General features: G+C 54.8%; 2 protein-coding genes across 5 annotated transcripts; one reads left to right on the top strand and one right to left on the bottom strand.

Moving 5' to 3' along the window:
• The first annotated feature begins 2,812 nt into the window (after nucleotides 1–2,812).
• CLDN4 (claudin 4) lies at nucleotides 2,813–4,612 on the top strand. The gene has a single exon (XM_012449059.2). It carries the CDS (start codon nucleotides 3,121–3,123, stop codon nucleotides 3,748–3,750), a length of 630 nt encoding a protein of 209 aa, XP_012304482.1. The 5' UTR covers nucleotides 2,813–3,120; the 3' UTR covers nucleotides 3,751–4,612.
• A 2,945-nt stretch (nucleotides 4,613–7,557) lies between these two features.
• Nucleotides 7,558–13,440, bottom strand: METTL27 (methyltransferase like 27). Of its 4 annotated transcripts, none has more exons than XM_064375656.1 (5): nucleotides 13,182–13,440; nucleotides 11,970–12,098; nucleotides 11,316–11,451; nucleotides 10,936–11,028; nucleotides 7,558–7,917 (listed from the first exon to the last, which is right to left on the bottom strand). In XM_064375656.1, the coding sequence occupies exons 1-5, from the start codon at nucleotides 13,302–13,304 to the stop codon at nucleotides 7,730–7,732; spliced, it is 669 nt and encodes a 222-aa protein (XP_064231726.1). In that variant the 5' UTR covers nucleotides 13,305–13,440; the 3' UTR covers nucleotides 7,558–7,729. The 4 variants fall into 4 exon arrangements, with proteins under 4 accessions (XP_064231726.1, XP_064231725.1, XP_064231727.1 ...); XM_064375655.1 differs by having other exon boundaries at nucleotides 7,558–7,970; nucleotides 13,182–13,439; XM_064375657.1 differs by lacking the exon at nucleotides 11,316–11,451 and having other exon boundaries at nucleotides 7,558–7,970; nucleotides 11,970–12,187.
• Between the last annotated feature and the right edge of the window lie 5,484 nt (nucleotides 13,441–18,924).

The raw sequence follows: 18,924 nt of genomic DNA, 5'->3' as shown, positions 1-18,924 counted from the left end.
CCCCCTCCCCCATGGCTGCTTCTCCAAGTGCCAGCTGGCTGTGTCCCAGGAAAGCAAGGGCAGGAAGTGGGATGGGGGGTGGGTTCTGGCCACCTGGCCAAGGCAAGCGTCTACTCAGAAAGCTTGCTAAAGGCTACCTGGCTGGGACCACAGGTAAGAGGCACTGGGGAAGGAGGCACCCATGCTGGAGTGCCCACCGGTCCTGGGCAAGCCCCCGGCCCTCTCTGGGCTTCAGTTCACTCCTTTGAGCCAAGACAATAAGGCCCTAGGGCCTCCTGTTGACTGGCAGGAGGCTGTGATGAGGTCATCACGGAGAAAGCAATTATCGACAATCATGATGGGGGGCGGGGGAAGGCCTTGTAAAGAAAGCCCCAGGGAGGCGTGGTCCAGGCAGAAACCATCCCTGTTTGCTTTGGTGAGTGTGCCTACGATGGAGGTGGTGTGGGAGTGTGATTGGAAACTGGAGAATCCCTCATTCTTTCCATCAAGCATTTATTTTTTCTTTTCTTTTGAGACAGGGTCTCGCTCCGTTGCCCAAGGCTGGAGTGCAATGGTGCGATTATAGCTCACTGCAGCCTCAAACTTCTGGCCTCAAGCGATCCTCTCACCCCGGCCTCCCCAAGTGCTGGGATTACAGGCATGAATGACCCGAATATTTCTTGGGCGTCTGTGATGTATGAAGCCTGGTGTTGGGCGCGGAGGTTGCAGAAGGCATTGTTCTTGTCTTCCAGGAGCACCAGCCTAGCAGGGGAGATATGTGTGTAGAGTCAACCAAAACACCAGGCCTCAGCTTCCCCTCTGTAACATGGGCGGCTCAGGCTAGGCTGTCCCAGGCTGCCCGCTGCTTCATTACCGGTCAACAGACCTACCTCGGATACCTCCCATGTGTATTCACTAATCGCTTCAACCCAAACCATGGCACCCTTGGTTACTTTCCCTCAAGGACTAGGCAGCCTTTTGGTCAGAACTGGGCACACGGCCACCAGTGCTGGACAATGATGGCAGCTCAGGGACACACTGGAGCCGTGGCCCCTGCAACGCTCCCAGCATGGCGGGGAACAGAGATACAAAATGACCACACGGGAGGTGAGGAGAGGCTCCCTCAGTGTGGTTGGGATGAGCCCAGACACTCTCGATCACTCCCACGGTGACCCCTTCCCGGAGGTCCCCTCAGTCGTCTGCCTTGAAGGAAGCTCTTCCTGATCTAGACCCTCCATCCTCCCTCTATCTCCCAGGGCTCGTGCCATTCCAGGCAGAAATTTCTGACCCTTTTACTCTGGCCCCTCCCTCCCCAGCCCAATCTCTGGTTAAACTGGATTCCTCGCTGTTCCCAGAACGAGCTGCCTTTCCCCACCTTGCCACCTCTGCCCTTGCTGTTTCCTCTGCCCGAATGTCCTCCTTCACCAGTCTCGCTACCTGGCACATCTCTCCCGGAGGCTCCGTTCCCAGAACGAGCTGCCTGTGTCCACCTTGGCCCACCCTTGGTCTTTGTCCCCTCCACCAGAATGTCCTCCCTTAGCCAGTCCTGTTGCCTTGCAGAACTTTTCTTTTTCTTTCTTGTTTTTTTTGTTTGAGATGGAGCCTCACTCGGTCGCCCAGGCTGGAGTGCCATGGCGAGATCTTGGCTCACTGCAACCTCTGCCTCCCGGGTTTAAGCAATTCTCCTGCCTCAGCCTCTTGAGTAGCTGGGATTACAGGCACCCACCACCATGCTCGGCTAATTTTTTTTTGTATGTTTAGTAGAGACGGGGTTTCACCATATTGGTCAGGCTAGTCTTGAACTCCTGACCTCATGATACACCCACCTCGGCCTCCCAAAGTGCTGGGATTACACTGCGCCCAGCTGCCTTGCAGAATTTTTCTGGGGGCCTGTTCCTGATGCCTTCTTTAGCATAATCCAAGAATCCAGCACCCCCTGGAGTTGTGCCACGCAGCGCCCCTTTGCAGTCAAGATCCCCCAGCACCACCGCCTCCGCCCCGGAAGAGTTCCCCTTCCCTTTGCAATCTCCTGGGACTTTGCACCCACTCTGGTTTTATCAGAAGGTTTTGTGTCTCCACAGGGTAAACACCCATTTATGGGGCTGATGATGGCTCCAGGATCTAGTTCATGGCTTGCTGGTGACCGGCCCCGCCCAGTTCTGGGCAAGCAGGCTGGACCCCGGCAGGAACAGAGCCCACCAGCCTAAACTTCTGCGGAGGTGGAGAGGGGACAGGCGCCTGTCCCTTTTGGCTGAAGGTGTATCGTGTCCAAGACCCCTCTTCCAGCCAAGCAGAAAAGCCGGGCGATAAAGATGGGTGAGAGTGAGTGATGAACCCAGGGGTCCCGGCCTCCTGGCTCCTCGCTTCCCCACATGTAACTTTATCTGACCAATGCCTCGAACATTGCTGGTGAGGTCAGATGCACTAATGATCAGAATCACAACAGTAACGAAACTGCCAGTGATGAAACTGATAAGATAAGACAATAATCAAGGATAAGAAAGGACAATAATCAAGGTGGGGTTTCTCGTGTCGTTTCCAAGACTTCATCCTCAAATTCTCTCCCTGAGGGTCCCCACCCTGTCCTCCCACCTAAGCCTGGAATGAGGAAGCACTGGCCTGTGGGGACCCTGGTCTTCAGGCTCCCAAACCTGGCTGGGTCTGGCTGCCCCCTGACCTTGCCCTGTAACACCCAGGTGTCCCTGGGTTATGACTCAGTGTCTGTCTGCCGGCTGATCTCAGCACGGGCTTTGAGGAAGGGGAGAGGGTAGTTTCTTCTGAGACAGGATAGTGACTCAGGGGCCCAGGGTTGGGGCCTCAAAAGTGCCTTTGTTGGCCTGGGTTCAGGAATCCAGAGAAACTGGTCAAGGGGAGGCCCCAGTGAGGAAAACCCCTCCCTCTGCCCCCGCCCCTCCACCAGAGCCATATAACCGCTCAACCTGTCCAGGAGAGAGAGCGCGCTGGCAGCTGTTGGCAGGAAGGAACTGGTCTGCTCACACTTGCTGGGTTGTGCATCAGGACTCACAGAGCAAAGGAGCTCTCTGCGAAGGTCAAGTCCGTCCCCAGCGCTTGGAATCCTACAGCCCCCACAGTCGGATCCCCGCAGCCTTCCGGGTCCTCGACCTCCGCGGACGCTGAGCGATGGCCTCCATGGGGCTACAGGTGGCGGGCATCGCGCTGGCCGTGCTGGGCTGGCTGGCCGCCATGCTGTGCTGTGCGCTGCCCATGTGGCGCGTGACGGCCTTCATCGGCAGCAACATCGTCACGTCGCAGACCATCTGGGAGGGCCTGTGGATGAACTGCGTGGTGCAGAGCACCGGCCAGATGCAGTGCAAGGTGTACGACTCGCTGCTGGCGCTGCCGCAGGACCTGCAGGCGGCCCGTGCCCTGGTCATCATCTGCATCATCGTGGCCGCGCTGGGCGTGCTGCTGTCCGTGGTGGGCGGCAAGTGCACCAACTGCCTGGAGGACGAGAGCGCCAAGGCCAAGACCATGATCGTGGCGGGCGTGGTGTTTCTGCTGGCCGGCCTGCTGGTGATAGTGCCGGCGTCCTGGACGGCCCACAACATCATCCAAGACTTCTACAACCCCCTGGTGGCCTCCGGGCAGAAGCGGGAGTTGGGCGCCTCCCTCTACATCGGCTGGGCCGCCTCGGGCCTCCTGCTGCTTGGCGGGGGGCTGCTCTGCTGTAACTGCCCACCCCGCACAGACAAGCCTTACTCTGCCAAGTATTCTGCCGCCCGCTCTGCCGCCACCAGCAACTACGTGTAAGGTGCCACGGCTCCGCTCTGTCCCTCTTGCCTTTGTTCTTCCCTGGACTGAGCTCAGTGCAGGCTGTGACCCCAGGAGGGCCCTGCCGTGGGCCACTGGCTGCTGGGGGCTGGGGACTGGGCAAACAGAGACTGAGCTAGGTAGGAGAGCAGCAGCCTTCAGCCTCTCTGGCCCACTTGGACACCGTCCCAAGGCCGCCTCCTGCTAGCAAAGACAGATGCCACCCTACTCTGGATATTGCGGAGGGTGTGGTGGTGGAGTGGGGAGCTGGCTCCTGCTGGCCACTTTGGGCTCTGCCCGTATCGGCGTTGGCCACTGTCCCCAGTTACAGGTTCTCCACCCTGTCTGCCTGCATCTCCTGAGACTCCAGCTCTCTCCCTGGTGTCTCCTCCATTCCCGGGCAGGACTTGATGTCACCTCTGGGACTGTGGCTTGCTCACCCAAACCCGCGCCCAGGAGTACGGCTGAGGCCTCGCCCACCCACCTGCCTGGGCAGTGCAGAGTGGATGGACGGGTTTGCAGGGGAGGGGTGAAGGCGATGTAAACAGGTTTGGGCAGTGGTGGGGGAGGGGGCCAGAGAGGCCGCTCTGGCTGCCCAGCTCTGCAGCCTCAGGACTCTCTGCTTCACCCACTTCAGCCCAGGGCCCCTGGGCCTCTAGCGACTGATCCCCTCTGAGTCCTCTGCCCCTGCCAAGGACACTAACCAGGCTGGGAGGGTGGCAGGGAGGAGGGGACGGCTTCACCCTCAGAAGTTCCGGGGTTTTTCCTCTGCCTTCTTTGTGGTTTCTGTTTTGTAATTTAAGATCTATTCACCACTGTAATTATTATTATTTTCTACAATAAACGGGACCTGTGCACAGGAATAAGTTGTATTGTCTCCGATTTCTGCTGTGGAGGTGGGTGGGGCAGGGCTGGAGGCCTGCGCAGGGGGTCGGTGAGGAGCAGGACCACTGGGCTGTGGCCAGGACATGAACACTTAAAAAAAAAAAACGAGATCCAGGGAATGGGGAGAAATTGAAGCTGGGCCAGGTGCGGTGGTGTGCACCTGTAATCCCAGCACTTTAAAAGGTGGAGGTGGGAGGATCACTTGAAGCGGGAGTCTGAGACCAGCCTGGGCAACACAGTGGCCCCATCCCTACAAAAAGTTAGAAAAATGAGCTGGGCGTGGTGCCTGTAATCCCTGTACTTGGGGAGGTTGAGGTAGGAGGTTTGCTTGAGCCCAGGAGTTTGAGGCTGCAGTGAGCTTTGATCACACCACTGCACTCTGGCCTGGGTAACAGATCGAGAACTTACGTCTTAAAGAAAAAAAAATCAAAACGGGCCTCCAAGGTATCAACTTAAGAAAGAAATCAAAAAAAAAAAAAAAAAAAAGAAAAAAGAAAAAATTGAAATGGGCCTCCACAGTGTCACCTAAAATTAAAAAAGAAAAAAACAATGAAATGGGCCCTCAAGTCATCATGTTAAAAAAAAAAAATTGAGGCCAGGTGCGGTGGCTCACTCCTATAATCCCAGCACTTTGGGAGGCTGAGGCAAGTGGATCTCAAGGTCAGGAGATTGAGACCATCCTGACCAACATGGTGAAACCCCGTCTCTACTAAAAATACAAAAATTAGCTGGGCGTGGTGGCACACACCTGTAGTCCCAGCCACTCAGGAGGCTGAGGGAGGAGAATCGCTTGAACCCGGGAGGCGGAGGCTGCAGTGAGTCAAGATCGAGATACTGTACTCCAGCCTGGGGGACAGAGCAAGACAGGGTCTCAAAAAAAAAAAAAACAACAACATTGAAATGGGCCCCCAAGGCATCACCTTGTCCAGGTGGGGGGCCCTTCTTTGGTTGGAGGGTAAACTCATATACAGGAAACAGTGTATGCGGACCCCAGTGAAGGTTTGGGGACCCCAGAAGGGAAGCCACATGGGCTCCCAGCTCCGAGGTATGGGCCACCTGCCGCCCCCACCCCGCTGTTGTTCCAGCTTTGTCTGGGAAGCCAGGCTGGTCTGTTCCTCTTTGCTGGGTCACCCTACAGGTCACACTTCCCAGCCTGCACAGGCCATCCCCGCTCCCAGCCTGGAATGTCCCTTTTCCCTTCTCCACCCTTCTGGATCCTGCTTGTCCTGAAAGCCCAGCTCGGAGCCTCCTCCCCCATGAAGTCTTCCCACTGTCTCTGATGGAGAAATTATCATCAGCCCTGTTCACACCCCTTGAGGTGCTGCTGGTCACCAACTGCCTTTCACCTGAAGCGCAGCCTCCAAGCCACAGCCAGAGCTTGGCATTCCGATCCCTTGATGGATGAGGAAATGGAGTGTGGCCCAGCCCCAGACCTACAGCTTGGGGCTTTGGGCTCTGAATTTGGGTGGGGGAGCTGTCCAGGACAGGGCTTGGGTCTCAGCAACCCCTTGGACTTGGCCTCGGCCGTGGGTCCCTGCTCTGACATCGTTGTGCACAGCACGTTCCAAGGTGGCTCAGGCTTCATTTTCTTGTCAGTGAGTTGGAGGTGAGTGGGCCCAGCACCCTGGAAGGAGCGACCCATTATACCTGGCTCAGGGAGGGCTCGGGGAGGGCTCTTCTCTGTCACTTTTTTTTTTTGAGAGAGAATTTTTGCTCTGCTGTTCAGGCTGGAGTACGGTGGCGTGATCGTGGCTTGCTGCAACCTCGCCCCCCAGGTTCAAGCAATTCTCCTGCCTCAGCCTTCCGAGTAGCTGGGATTACAGGCATCCGCCACCATGCTTGGCTAATTTTTGTATTTTTAGTAGAGATGGGGTTTCATCATGTTGGTAAGGCTGGTCTCAAACTCCCGACCTTGTCATCTGCCCTCCTCATCCTCCCAAAGTCCCGGGATTACAGGCGTGAGCCACCGAGCCGGGCCTCTTTTCTTTTTTTACAGTCAGGGTCTTGTCGCCAGGCTGGAGTGCAGTGGCATGAGCAAAGCTCACCGTAACCGCAGCCACGACCTCCAGGCTCAAGCAATCCTCCCCGCTCAGCCTCCTGAGTAGCTGGGACTACAGGCATGCACCCATGGCACCTGGCTAATTTTTACAATTTCTTTTTTGAGACAGAGTCCTGCTCTGTCACCTAGTGGCGTGAACTCAGCTCACTGCAACCTCCACCCACTGGGTTCAAGCAATTCTGTAAGCCTCCCAAGTAGCCGGGATTACAGGCATGTGCTACCATGCCCAACTAATTTTTGTGTTTTTAGTAGAAACAGGCTTTTACCATGTTGGCCAGGCTGGTCTTGAACTCTTGACCTCAAGTGATCCTCCCGCCTCGGCCTCCCAAAGTGCTAATTTTTATAATTTTTCTTGGAGATTGGGGGGGTCTCACTATGTTGCCCAGGCTGGTCTTGAACTCCCGATCTCAAGTAATCCTCATGTGTTGGCCTCCCAAAGTGTTGGGATTACAGGCTTTAGCCACCACAACCTGCCACTTCTTGATTCTGGAACCCACAGGAACTGATGTCACTCTTTTTTTTTTTTTTTTTTGAGATGGAGTTTTGCTGTTTTTGCCCAGGCTGGAGTGCAATGGCGTGATCTCAGCTCACTGCAACCTCCACTTCCCGGGTTCAAGAAATTCTCCTGCCTCAGCCTCCCAAGTAGCTGGGATTACAGACATGCGCCACCACCATGCCAGGCTGATTTTGTATTTTTTTAAGTAGAGACGGGGATTCTCCATGTTGGTCAGGCTGGTCTGGAACTCCAGACCTCAGGTGATCCGCCCACCTCGGCCTCCCAAAGTGCTGAGATTACAGGTGTGAGCCGCCGCACCTGGCCTGATGTTACTCTTTTCTGGGGCTAGAGAACTGCAGAGCCATGAGTCCTTCTGCCCCTTCTGGGAGCTCTTTTAATAGGCAGGGCATTTCTGAGGGGCAGGGTTGGTTTGGCGGTCCCATTTTACAAGGGAGGCAGAGGAGGCCCAGCAGAAGGGCCCAGCTAAGGCCACATGGAATCAGGGGACAGCTGGGGGCTGGGGGCTGGATCTCACTTCCTCAGCCTGGGTCACCTTCTGCTTTCGGTACAGGTAGACGATGCCGGAGATGAAGCCATCCTTGGCAGAGGTGCCAGGTACCACCTCCAGCTCGGAAGTAGCCAGCTCCCAGCGGTCCACAGGCAGGGCCACCAGGCGCTCCCACGCCCCAGCCTGCTCCAGCCTGTCCAGTGTGGCCTCCAGAGCCTCCTTGTATTGAAGATTAGACGAGTTGGTCCTGGTGGTCAGACACACCAGCCCACCTGGGGGAGAGGGGCAGGTGAGGTGGGAGAGGGGCAGGTGAGGTGGGCGAGGGGCAGGAGCCACAGTCCCAGGCCATCTCTGCTGGGGAGGGTTGTCCCTTCAAGGCAAGAAATTTTTCCAGCTTCCTTCCCAGGGCAGTCCTTCTGTGTCTTTTACATCAGGAATTCCTTTTTTTTTTCTTTTTCTTTCTTTTTTTTTTGAGACTGAGTCTTGTTCTGTCACCCAGGCTGAAGTGCAATGGCGTGCCCTCAGCTCACTGCAACCTCCGCCTCCCGGGTTCAAGTGATTTTCCTGCCTCAGCCTCCCGAGCAGCTGGGATTACTGGCACCTACCATCATGCGTGGCTATTTTGTATTTTTAGTAGAGATGGAGTTTTGCCATGTTGACCAGGCTGGTCTCGAACTCCTGGCCTCAGGTGATCTGCCTGCCTCAGCCTCCCAAAGTGCTTGGATTACAGGCATGAGCCACCATGCTCAGCCCTTTTTTTTTTCCTTTCTTGAGATAGGATCTCACCCTATTTCCCAGGCTGGAGTGTGGTGGCATAATCATAGCTCACTGTAGCCTTCAACTCCTGGGCTCAAGCAATCCTCCCACCTCAGCCTCCTGAGTAGCTGGGACCATAGGTGCTCACCACCATGCCTGGCTAATTTAAAAAATTTTTTTAGTAGAGATGGGGTCTTGCTATGTTGCCCAGGCTGCTCTTGAACTCCTGGGCTGAAGTGATCCTCCTGCCTTGGCCTCCCAAAGTGCTGGGATTGGGATTATAGGTGTATGCTACCGTGCCTGGCAGGGAATTCTTAATCTCCTGGACTGAGAAGATACCCTCCTCTCCACTCACGCATGCCTCTGCCGGAGGACATGACTGTCTGAATGGACAGGAAGTAAGCCCTGACGTGTGCTTTGGATCTTGGGCTAGCCCCTTCACCTCTCTGGGCCTCAGTTTCCCACCTGGCATGGAGAGGATGACTATCTTACATCACAGGAAGGCTGGTATGTGTGTAGTGCCCTACAGTAAGTGCTGGCTAAATGGCCTTGTCACCTCAGGTCCAGGCACCTATAGTGTGCCCAGGGTGGCCTCAGGTGCACTGAGAAGGAGAGATGGGGAAGACCCAATGACTGGTCTGGGAAGGCTTCCTGGAGGAGGGAGTAAGGAGAAGCAGGGCGCTGCTGGTAGAAGGGAGCACAGTGAGAGGAGAGGCTCCAGAGCAGGGGAGACTGTCCCCCATGGGCAGGCGACGGGGCTCGGTCGGCAGAAGGGCTTAGCAGGCACACGTTGGGCTAGGAAGTCTGGTCCCGGCTGCTTCACGCAGTACAAAGTTCCTGTCTCCCTGGGCCCAACTTCAACCTTTCTGGCTGACCCCATCCGTGTCCCTGCATCTGTCAGCCTTCAAGACTCCCCAGAGGCCGATGCCTGCCCAGACCTGCCCAGGCTTAGCCACAGCCTCTGCTGGGCCTGGCAGGGGGTGCAGAGAGGGGAGGGAGAGGAAGCATTTTTACCTCTCCGATTTCCTGTTCTGCAGTCAGCCAGCGCCTCCTGGTTCTCACATTCAGCCCCTCTTCTTTCTGTCTTAGGCTGCAGCCCACGTGGATTCCTCACCTGGTCTCGGAAATGCCTCTCTTCTCTAAATTCTTGGAGTAGGGTCACGCACAGTGGCTCATGCCTGTAATGCCAGCACTTTGGGAGGCCAAGGCAGGCAGATCACTTGAGGTCAGGAGCTCAAGACCAGAATGGCCAACATGGTGAAACCCTGTCTCTACTAAAAATACAAAAAATAGCCGGGCATGGTGGTGGGCTCCTGTAATTCCAGCTACTTGGGAGCCTGAGGCAGGAAAATCGCTTGAACCTGGGAGGTGAATGTTGCAGTGAGCCGAGATTTCTCCACTGCACTCCGGCCTCGGCGAGAGAGTGAGACTCTGTCTCAAATTAAATAAATAAATTCTCGGAGCAATGAGCACTCATGATTTTTGTGGGTCCACCTTCAACCAGGCCCTGTCCTCTCTGGCTCCTTCCCGGGCCACAGTGGGCTTGAGATCAAGGCCCAGAGGGCAGGGTCTGAGCCTTGTGCCCAGAGCAGAGGAAAGCAAGCACAGAGCCAAGCAAGAACACAACAGGAAGGGCCGGATGCGGTGGCTCACGCCTATAATCCCAGCACTTTGGGAGGCCGAGGCAGGTGGATCACGAGGTCAAGAGATCGAGACCATCCTGGTCAACATGGTGAAACCCCGTCTCTACTAAAAATACAAAAAATTAGCTGGGCATGGTGGTGTGTGCCTGTAATCCCAGCTACTCAGGAGGCTGAGGCAGGAGAATCGCCTGAACCCAGGAGGCGGAGGTTGCGGTGAGCCGAGATCGCGCCATTGCACTCCAGCCTGGGTAACAAGAGCGAAACTCCGACTCAAAAAAAAAAAAAAAAAAAAAGGACACAGCAGGAGACGGAGATACACTGCTTCCATAGCAGTGCGCTGTGCAGTTTACAAACAGTGCCCAAAGCTCTCATCTCCCCAGAGCAGCCCCATTTCCCAGATGAGGAAACAGACCAGGAAAGAGAACGAGATGCCCCGAAGGCAATCCATGAATGAGTGAGGAAGCAGGGAGAGGAGGGAACAGAACCGAGACCTCACTGTGGGCCAAGACTGAGGCAAAGGTCTTAGAGACAGGATGTCACCCGATTCTTACTGCAGTCCTATTGTAACACCTGGCTCCCAGGCCGGGAAATGAAGGCTGCAGGAGGGTGGAGTTGCTCCTGGTTGCCCTTGGATAAGAGCCGAGCTAGCCACCTGTCTGCCCCGCCTGTTTGCCGGGGTCCACTGTTGGTGGCTGGATGTTAGGCTAGGCTGTGTGACCCTGGGCAGGACGCTGCCCATCGCTTGGCCTGAGGGGCTCTGGGGCCTGTGTCTGTGCTGTGCAGAGGGGAAGGAGTATGGTGGCGGGGGTGGAAGGTGGTTGGCTGGGCTGCTCCTCACCTGGCTTGGTGACACGTAGGAGCTCAGGTATCACACTGCAGGGCACCTGGCCATCACTGAGGGCACCGACGATCAGCACCGCGTCGAAGGTTCCTGTGTGTGTGTGGGGGGAGGTGGGGACATGGTGTGATGCTCAGAAGGTGCTTTGTCTATGGTGTGTCCTCAGAGCACCCTAGGGGAGGGACAGAGCTACTGCCCACATTTGCGGGACCCAGGTCCCCTGGAGGATAAGTATGGCCCAGTCCTGGGCTGCAATCAGATCGTGGGGTGCAGGGTTGAGTGAGGGGCAGGGGTTTAGTGTGGGAGGGGGATGGAAGATAGGCAAGGGAAAGGGCTCTGTGAGGGTGGGCCTCGGGGTGTTGGGGTGGGAGAGGAAGTACCTTCGGGGCTGGGCAGAGGCTCCTGGCCCAGGGTGCAGAGGCGGAGGCACTGATAGAGGCCTCGGGCCCGGGCCTGTTTCAGCATCTCTGGGCTCCCATCCACCCCATGCAGCTGGAAGAAGCCCTGGGCCTGCAGCTGGGGTGGGGGTGGGAGACTGAGTCATGATTCATACCTGCCGCTTCCTGGCTGGGTCCCTGCACCTTGGGAGGGCAGTGGACTCTGCACTGAATGTGGCCCATGTGTTTGTTTTTAAAATTTTTTGAGACAAGGTCTCTCTCTGTTGCCCAAACTGGAGTGCAGTGGTGTGATCGTAGCTCACTGCAGCCTTGAACTTCTGGGCTCAAGTGATCCTCCCACCTCAGCCTCCCATGTAGCTGGAACTACAGGCCTGCACCACCCTGCCTGGCTAATTTTTAAATTTGTTTGTAGGGACAGGGGTCTTGCTATGTTGCCCAGGCTGGCCTCAAACTATCCTCCTGCCTCAGCCCCACAAAGTGCTGGGATCATAGGTGGGAGCCACCATGCCTGGTCCCATCTCATGTATTTGGAACGGTGAGTCTGAGGCATGGGGGAGGGTTCTGGGGCCACAGGTAGGGGGAGATTTGAGGAAGTGCAGGGCTAAGGAGTAGGCAGGGGATCTGGAAGAGCCTCACCTCGGCAGCCACTAGGCCTGTGCCACAGGCCACGTCCAGGATCAGGGCACTGTGGGGCGGGCCTGGAAAGGCTTGTGTGAGGCAGTCCACTGCAAGGCGGGGGGCGCGGTACTGCAGGGTGGCCACGTCCTGGGGAAAGAGTGCTGCGCCTAAAACACCGGTGCCCCAGGTTTGGGGGATCGCCCTTGTGGGGTGGTCTCGGAATCTGCCAGGCTAAGCTGTGTGTGTTGGGGGATCGAGACTGGCTGGGGCTACTGTGAGTGGATGCCCAGGCATGAGGTGGTTCCCCTTGCTAAGGGGCCAGGACTGGAGAGTTAGCCCCCAGCCCACTGTATGGTGGATCAGCCCTCCAGGGACCTTCCCTCCTGGTCAAGGCAGCTCTCTCTGCTGAGTCCACAGTGACTTCTCTCTCTCTCTTTTTTTGGAGGGTAGGGGTGGGGGATGGAGTCTTGGTCTTTCACCCAGGCTGGAGTCAGTGGTGCAATCCTGGCTCACTGCAACCTCCACCTCCCAGGTTCAAGTGATTCTCCTGCCTCAGCCTCCTGAGTAGCTGGGATTACAGGTGTGCACCACCACGCCCAGCTAATTTTTGTGATTTTAGTAGAGACGGGGTTTCACCATGCTGGCCAGGCTGTTCTCGAACTCCTGACCTCAGGTGATCCGCCTGCCTCGGCCTCCCAAAGTGCTGGGATTACAGGTGTGAGCCACCGCACCCAGCCTCTTTTTTTTTTTTTTCTTCGGAGACGGAGTCTCCCTCTGTCGCTGGTGCTCCGCATCCTGGATTCAAGCCATTCTCCTGCATTGGCCTCCCAAGTAGCTGGGATTACCAGGCGCCCGCCACCACGCCTGGCTAATTTTGGTATTTTTAATAGAGACGGGGTTTCACCATGTTGGCCTCAAACTCCTGACCTCAGGTGATCTGCCCGCCTCGGCCTCACAAAGGGCTTGGGAATACAGGCGTGAGTCTCCGAGCCGGGGGCCACAGTGACTTCTCAATAGCACCTCCTCAGGCAGCCCCCAGGGAAGTGATGGCCCCTGATGGGGCTGCCAATCCTGAGCAGTGAGGCGGGTCCGGAAGGGGCAGGACCGTAGGGTTCTTAACCAGGCCTCATTTCACTCTCACAGCTGCCCCTGGTTCAAGGTTGATTCCCCGCTCTACAGGTAGAGAAATGGAGGCTGGTCTAGGGGAGGCAAGGACCCAGATGGGTTTACCTGGTCGTAATCCGGAGCCCATTGGTCATAGAAGTGGAGCTTTTGGGCCAGGTCGGGGATGCCATGAGCGGCCCCTACACGTGCCAGCACCTCAGGCAGGCTCCCAGCCTCCTCCTGGGCCATGCTCCTGCGGGGTCACGGCTGCCCTGTCTCGAGGTCCACTTCAATCGCCCAACCCCTCCTTTCCTCCTCCCACTGCAGAGGAGGCTGCCAGGCCACCAGCGCGACCCCTAATCCGACCCCTACCCCAGATGGGGACACTGAGCGCAGAGAGGGCGCGTTTGGACATTTACACTCCGGGGCTGCAGGGCTGGGGGAAGGGCAGCGTGGGGGAGAGGGGTGCCCCGCAGTTGGAGGAAGGCCCTGTTCTTTCCGGGGAGAGGGTCGGAAGCGGGCGACATGCGAAGCGAAAGGGTCTCGAAAGAGGCCTGAGTCTGAACTCACCAATCGAGCGCGCCTGGCGTGGGTGGGCAGCGGGGCTCGGGGCGGGGCCTGTATGCCGAGCCTGGCCACGCCCTCACCGCCTGCCCGCAACGATTGGCTTTCCGCTAAGAGAAACTAGCCAATCAAAAGAAGGCTCTTGCAGTCCGCCCCCTACCATCAGCCAATGAGCTCAAGGCTTGTGGCCCTCCTCCAGCCTGGGAAGAGCTGGGACTGCTGAGACATTTTCCTGCTGTGCTGGTTTAGGGGCTTCTCTGGGGTCTGGCCCCGGCCTCCCCCTCTGCCGTCCCACTCCGACTGCCCTCCTGCCTCCCGAAGTCCTTTATGCTTCCTGAAAGCATGAGGTTTGTAGGCACTGGGGAGTCCCTGAATTCTCACGGGCAGGAGAGGGGCCTAGGATTCACCCTCACTTTTACTTTGTATTTGTATTTATTTATTTTGTTTTGTTTTATGAGACAGGGTCTCACTCTGTCGCCCAGCCTCGAGTGCAGTGGCTCAACCGTATCTCACTGCAGGCTTGAACTCTTGGAGTCAAGCCATCCTCCTGCCTCAGCCTCCCAAGTAGCTGTGACAACAGATGCACGCCACCTTGCCCGGCTAATTTTTTTTTTTTTTTAATTTTTGTAGTTTTTGTAGAGACAAAAAATGTCGTCCAGGCTGGTCTTAAACTCCTAGCCTCAAGCGATTCTTCTGCCTTGGCCTCCCAAAGTGGTGAGATTATAGGTGTGAGCCTTCACATCCGGCCAGCCTTCATTTTTTAGAACACATCTTGGGTCTAGGCGGTGCTGTCCAGTAAAACTCGCCAAGGCCTAGGCCACAGTGTCCAGTAGAACTTCTTGCAATGATGTAAATGTCCTATATATAATCCGTACTGTTCCATAGTGTAGCCACTAGGCACGTATGGCTGTTGAGTGTTTGAAATGTGGCCAGCGTGACTGAGGAATGGAATGTTACATTTTATTTTAATAAGTTAAATAGCCACCTGTGGCTAGTGGCTACTGTACTGAACAGCAGCGGGAGGTGGAGGTTGCAGTGAACGGAGTTCGAGCCACTGCACTCCAGCCTGGAGACAGAGTGAGACTCCATCTAAAAAAAAAAAAAGAAAGAAAAAATTCTCAGTCTACCTGGGACCTTCTGAATCAGAATTAGATTGCTGGGGATGGGACCCAGAGTTTCTGTGTTTGTACAAACTCTTCAGGGGATTTCTAGGCGGCTGAAGGTTCAGAAGCACTGGTCTAGAGGCCCGGTGTAGGAATCAAGGGTTTGGGCAGGCAGAATTTGTCAGGCTGTTGCAACTGTCTGGGTGGGAGGTAATGGTTACATGACTTGGGTAGAAGTCATTGACTGGGGAGAGGAATGGATGAACTTTAGAGATGTTTAGGGGTGGAAGTGTCAGAGATATTTGAACCAGAGTAACTCCATCTTGAATAGCGGCTGAGTATAATAAGACTGAGACCTACTGGACTTCATTTCCAGATTTTTTTTGGTGGGGGGATGGAATCTCGCTCTGTTGCCCAGGCTGTAGTGCAGTGGCGCAATCTCAGCTCACTGCAACTTCCACCTCCTGCCTTAGCCTCCTGAGTAGCTGGGATTACAGGGGAAAGGCTTCTCAGAAACTCAAAGAATTCGACCATTCGTCTCTCACATTCCTATGACTTGGAGCCCCTCCCTGCCTTGAGTTGTCCCACCTTTCTGGATGAAACCAATGTCCTTTTTACATATATTGATTGATGTCTCATGTCTCCTAAAATGTAGAAAACCAAGCTGTGCCCCGACCACCTTGGGCATATGTGGTCAGGACCTCCTGAGACTGTGTCACAGGTATGTGTCCTCAACCTTGGCAAAATAGACTTTCTAAATTAACTGAGATCTGTCTCAGATTTCTGGGTTTACAGGGTGAAGAGCAGAATGAACCCTGTAGTGCTGGAAGAGAGTGGGAGACATTAAACTCATGGGTTTTGACATAAATAGATGAAAAGATATAGAAATAGACATAAATGTACGTGTGTGTATTTGTGAATTTCCCAGCTTTGTCTGCCAAAATGACCTAAAACCGTAACACCAGTAGCAATCACCACACTGAGATTCCAGATCTTGGTTTTAAAAATGCATTCTTGCCAGGTGGGTAGTGGCTCATGTGTGTCATTCTGGCACTTTGGGAGGTCGAGGCAGGCGGGTCACCTGAGGCCAGGAGTTCAAGACCAGCCTGGCCAACATGATGAAACTGTTTCTACTAAAAATATAACAATTAGCTGGACATGGTGGCGGGCATCTGTAATCCAGCTACTTGGGAGGCTGAGGCAGGAGAATTGCTTGAACCCAGGAGGTGGAGTTTCGGTGAGCCGAGATCACGTGATTGCACTCCAGCCTAGGTGACACAGCAGGAATTCGTCTTTTTTTTTTTTTCTTTAAAGCATTCTGAGCTAAAAGGAACCAGAGCTCCTTAGAGAAACAGCTGATTAAATGACTGAAATCTTTGAGGCAGGAAAACTATGAGATGTGCCTGAAATATCTTGAAATATCTCAAACTGCAAGTCTTTTCCAGTCCTCCTCCCTGTTCGAGGAACCTGTTCTAGCTTTGGGGCTGCAAGGCCTTTCTCTGACTCATCAAGTTTTATTTTTCTTCCTCTAATCCTTCAATCCCCTCAAGTCTTAAGTTTTTGAAGCCTCACAGCCTTTTCTATGTCTTTTGCTGAACATGACCCTCTCACTCAGGGCAGTGAATATCAAGCTCCCCCTCCCCCCAAGTGCAGCTGCTGCCAAAGTGAAGGGGTGAGCTTGAGGGGGTTGGGGAAGAGAAAATAGTTTGGGGTGGGAGATGAATTAAAAGGATCCATTGGCTGCGTGTAGTGGCTCACACCTGTAATCCCAGCACTTTGGGAGGCTGAGGCTGGAGGATCACTTAAGCCCAGGAGTTTAAGACCAGCCTGGCAACATAGTAAGACCCCAGCTCTACAAAAAAATTCAAAAATTAGCTGGGTGTGGTAGTACGTGCCTGTGGTTCCAGCTATTCGGGAGGCTGAGGTGGATCGCTTGAACCCAGGAGGTTGAGGTTGCAGTGAGTTAGGATTGTGCCGCTGCACTCTAGCCTGAGCAGCAGAGCAGACCCTGTCTAAAAAACACAACAAGCCCAACCCCAAGTGGTTTAAATATTAGGGGTTTCCTTCCTTCCTTCCTTCCTTCCTTCCTTCCTTCCTTCCTTCCTTCCTTCCTTCCTTCTTTCTTGAGACGGAGTTTTGCTAAGTGGTTTAAATATTAAGGGTTTGATTTCCTTCCTCCCTCCCTCTCTCTCTCTCTCTCCTTCTCTTTCTTTTCTTTTTCCTTTATTGAGACGGAGTCTTGCTCTGTTGCCCAGGTTGGAGTGCAATGGTGATCTCGGCTCACCACAACCTCTGCCTCCCGGGTTCAAGCGATTCTCCTGCCTCAGCCTCCCAAGTAGCTGGGATTACAGGCATGTGCCACCACATCCAGCTGATTTTGTATTTTTAGTAGAGACGGGGTTTCACCATGTTGGTCAGGCTGGTCTTGAACTCCTGACCTCAGTTGGTCTGCCTGCCTTGGCCTCCCAAAGTGCTGAGATGACAGGCATGAGCCACTGCAGCCAGCCTATGGATGCGTTTTCTTGTTCTTCTTGCTTTTTTTTTTTTTTTTTTTTTTGAGATGGAGTTTTGCTCTTGTTGCCCAGGCTGCAGTACAATGGTATGATCTTGGCTCACCACAGCCTCCACCTCCCGGGTTCAAGTGATTCTCCTGCCTCAGCCTCCTGAGTAGCTGGGATTGTGCCTGCCAACATGCCCGGCTAATTTTGTATTTTTGGTAGAGAGGGGGTTTCTGCATGTTAACCAGGCTGGTCTGGAACTCCTGACCTCAGGTGATCCGCCCGCCCCAGCCTCCTAAAGTGCTGGGATGACAGGCGTGAGCCACTGCGCCTGAACTATGGACATGCTTTCTAACCTGAATGTGCAATGGGAAGTTGTGACTTCAGATTTGCGTTTTACAAAGATGGCTCCAGAAGGCAGCGGGGAGAGTGGGCTGGGTGAACCCCAAGCTCCGAGACTGTTGCGATGACTTGGCAATAGCTGGAGTGACAAGAGTCAGGGGCTGCTGAGGAGGGGTGACCTTGGTGCTGATGGGGTGTGGGGCTGTCGAGGACCAGATGGCAAATTCCCTTCCTTGGAGTCTTCCTCCTACCTCACCTTCTTCACCGCCTCCTCCTCACTCTTCTCCCTACCTCTAAGCTTAGGAGTGGCCCCCGGCTCCGTCCTGGGTCTCCCTTCTCTGCCTACGCCCACTTCCTAGGTGATCTCATCTAGTCCCGTGGTTTTAAATACTATTTATTTGTGGGTGACTCCCAAATTGATGACTCCTAGTCTTGGCTCTTCCCTGAACTCTGGACTTGTTCACCCAGCCATGAAACTGACATCTCCTTGGAGGCCACAGGTCTCTCGCTGGCAGCGAGCCCAGACCTGAGAGCGATTCTTTCCACTCCCAAATCTGCTCCTCCTCAGGGCCCGTCTCTGCAAATGCCCCTGGACCACCTTGCACCCAAGGGCTCAGCTCCAGCTGTTTTTCTCCCCTCCCATGCCCTGGGAGCTCAAACCCTGTGAGCTCAAACTATACCAGTCAGGCACGGCAGCTCATTCCTGTAATCCCAGCACTTTGGGAGGCCAAGGTGGATGGATCACCTGAGAGCAGGAGTTCGAGACCAGCCTGGCCAACGTGGTGAAACCCCATCTCTACTAAAAATACAAAAATTAGCTGGGCATGGTGGCGGGCGCCTGTAATCCCAGCTACGTGGGAGGCTGAGGGAGGAGAATTGCTTAAACCCGGGAGGCAGAGGTTGCAGTGAGCTGAGATTGTGCCACTGCACTTCAGCCTGGGCGACAGAGCAAGACCATGTCTGGAAAAAAAAAAGAAAAGAAAAAGAAAAAAAGAGAAGAAAATCTCAAACACACACAAAAGAAGAGTTTAGTGTAATAACTCCCCATGTATTTGGTAATGAGTGTTTCAATAGTTAACAAACTGTTCCCAACCAGAGTGGCATTTTCACAGCACTCATCTGATGAGTTGACTCCTCTGCTTCAATCCTAAAGTCCAAGTTCTTTTCTGTCCTCATCTGTACCATCTCTTTTCCTCGCCCCGCCACGGCGGCTTCTGCTGTTCCTGGAAAGTGCCAAGGCTATCACAGGGCCTTTGCACTGTTTTCCAGCCAGGAAAATCCTCCTACCTTAGTCTCCCGAGTAGGAGAGAGTGTGCACCACCACACCCAGCTAATTTTTGATAGTTTTCGTAGAAGTAGGGT

Source organism: Aotus nancymaae, unplaced genomic scaffold, assembly GCF_030222135.1.
Source record: "Aotus nancymaae isolate 86718 unplaced genomic scaffold, 86718_ANA_hifiasm-v0.15.2.pri h1tg000012l, whole genome shotgun sequence".
NCBI classification, from domain to species: Eukaryota; Metazoa; Chordata; class Mammalia; order Primates; family Aotidae; genus Aotus; species Aotus nancymaae.
The sequence above is the reverse complement of the archived record's forward strand: the minus strand, read 5'-3'. Positions and strand labels throughout refer to the sequence as shown.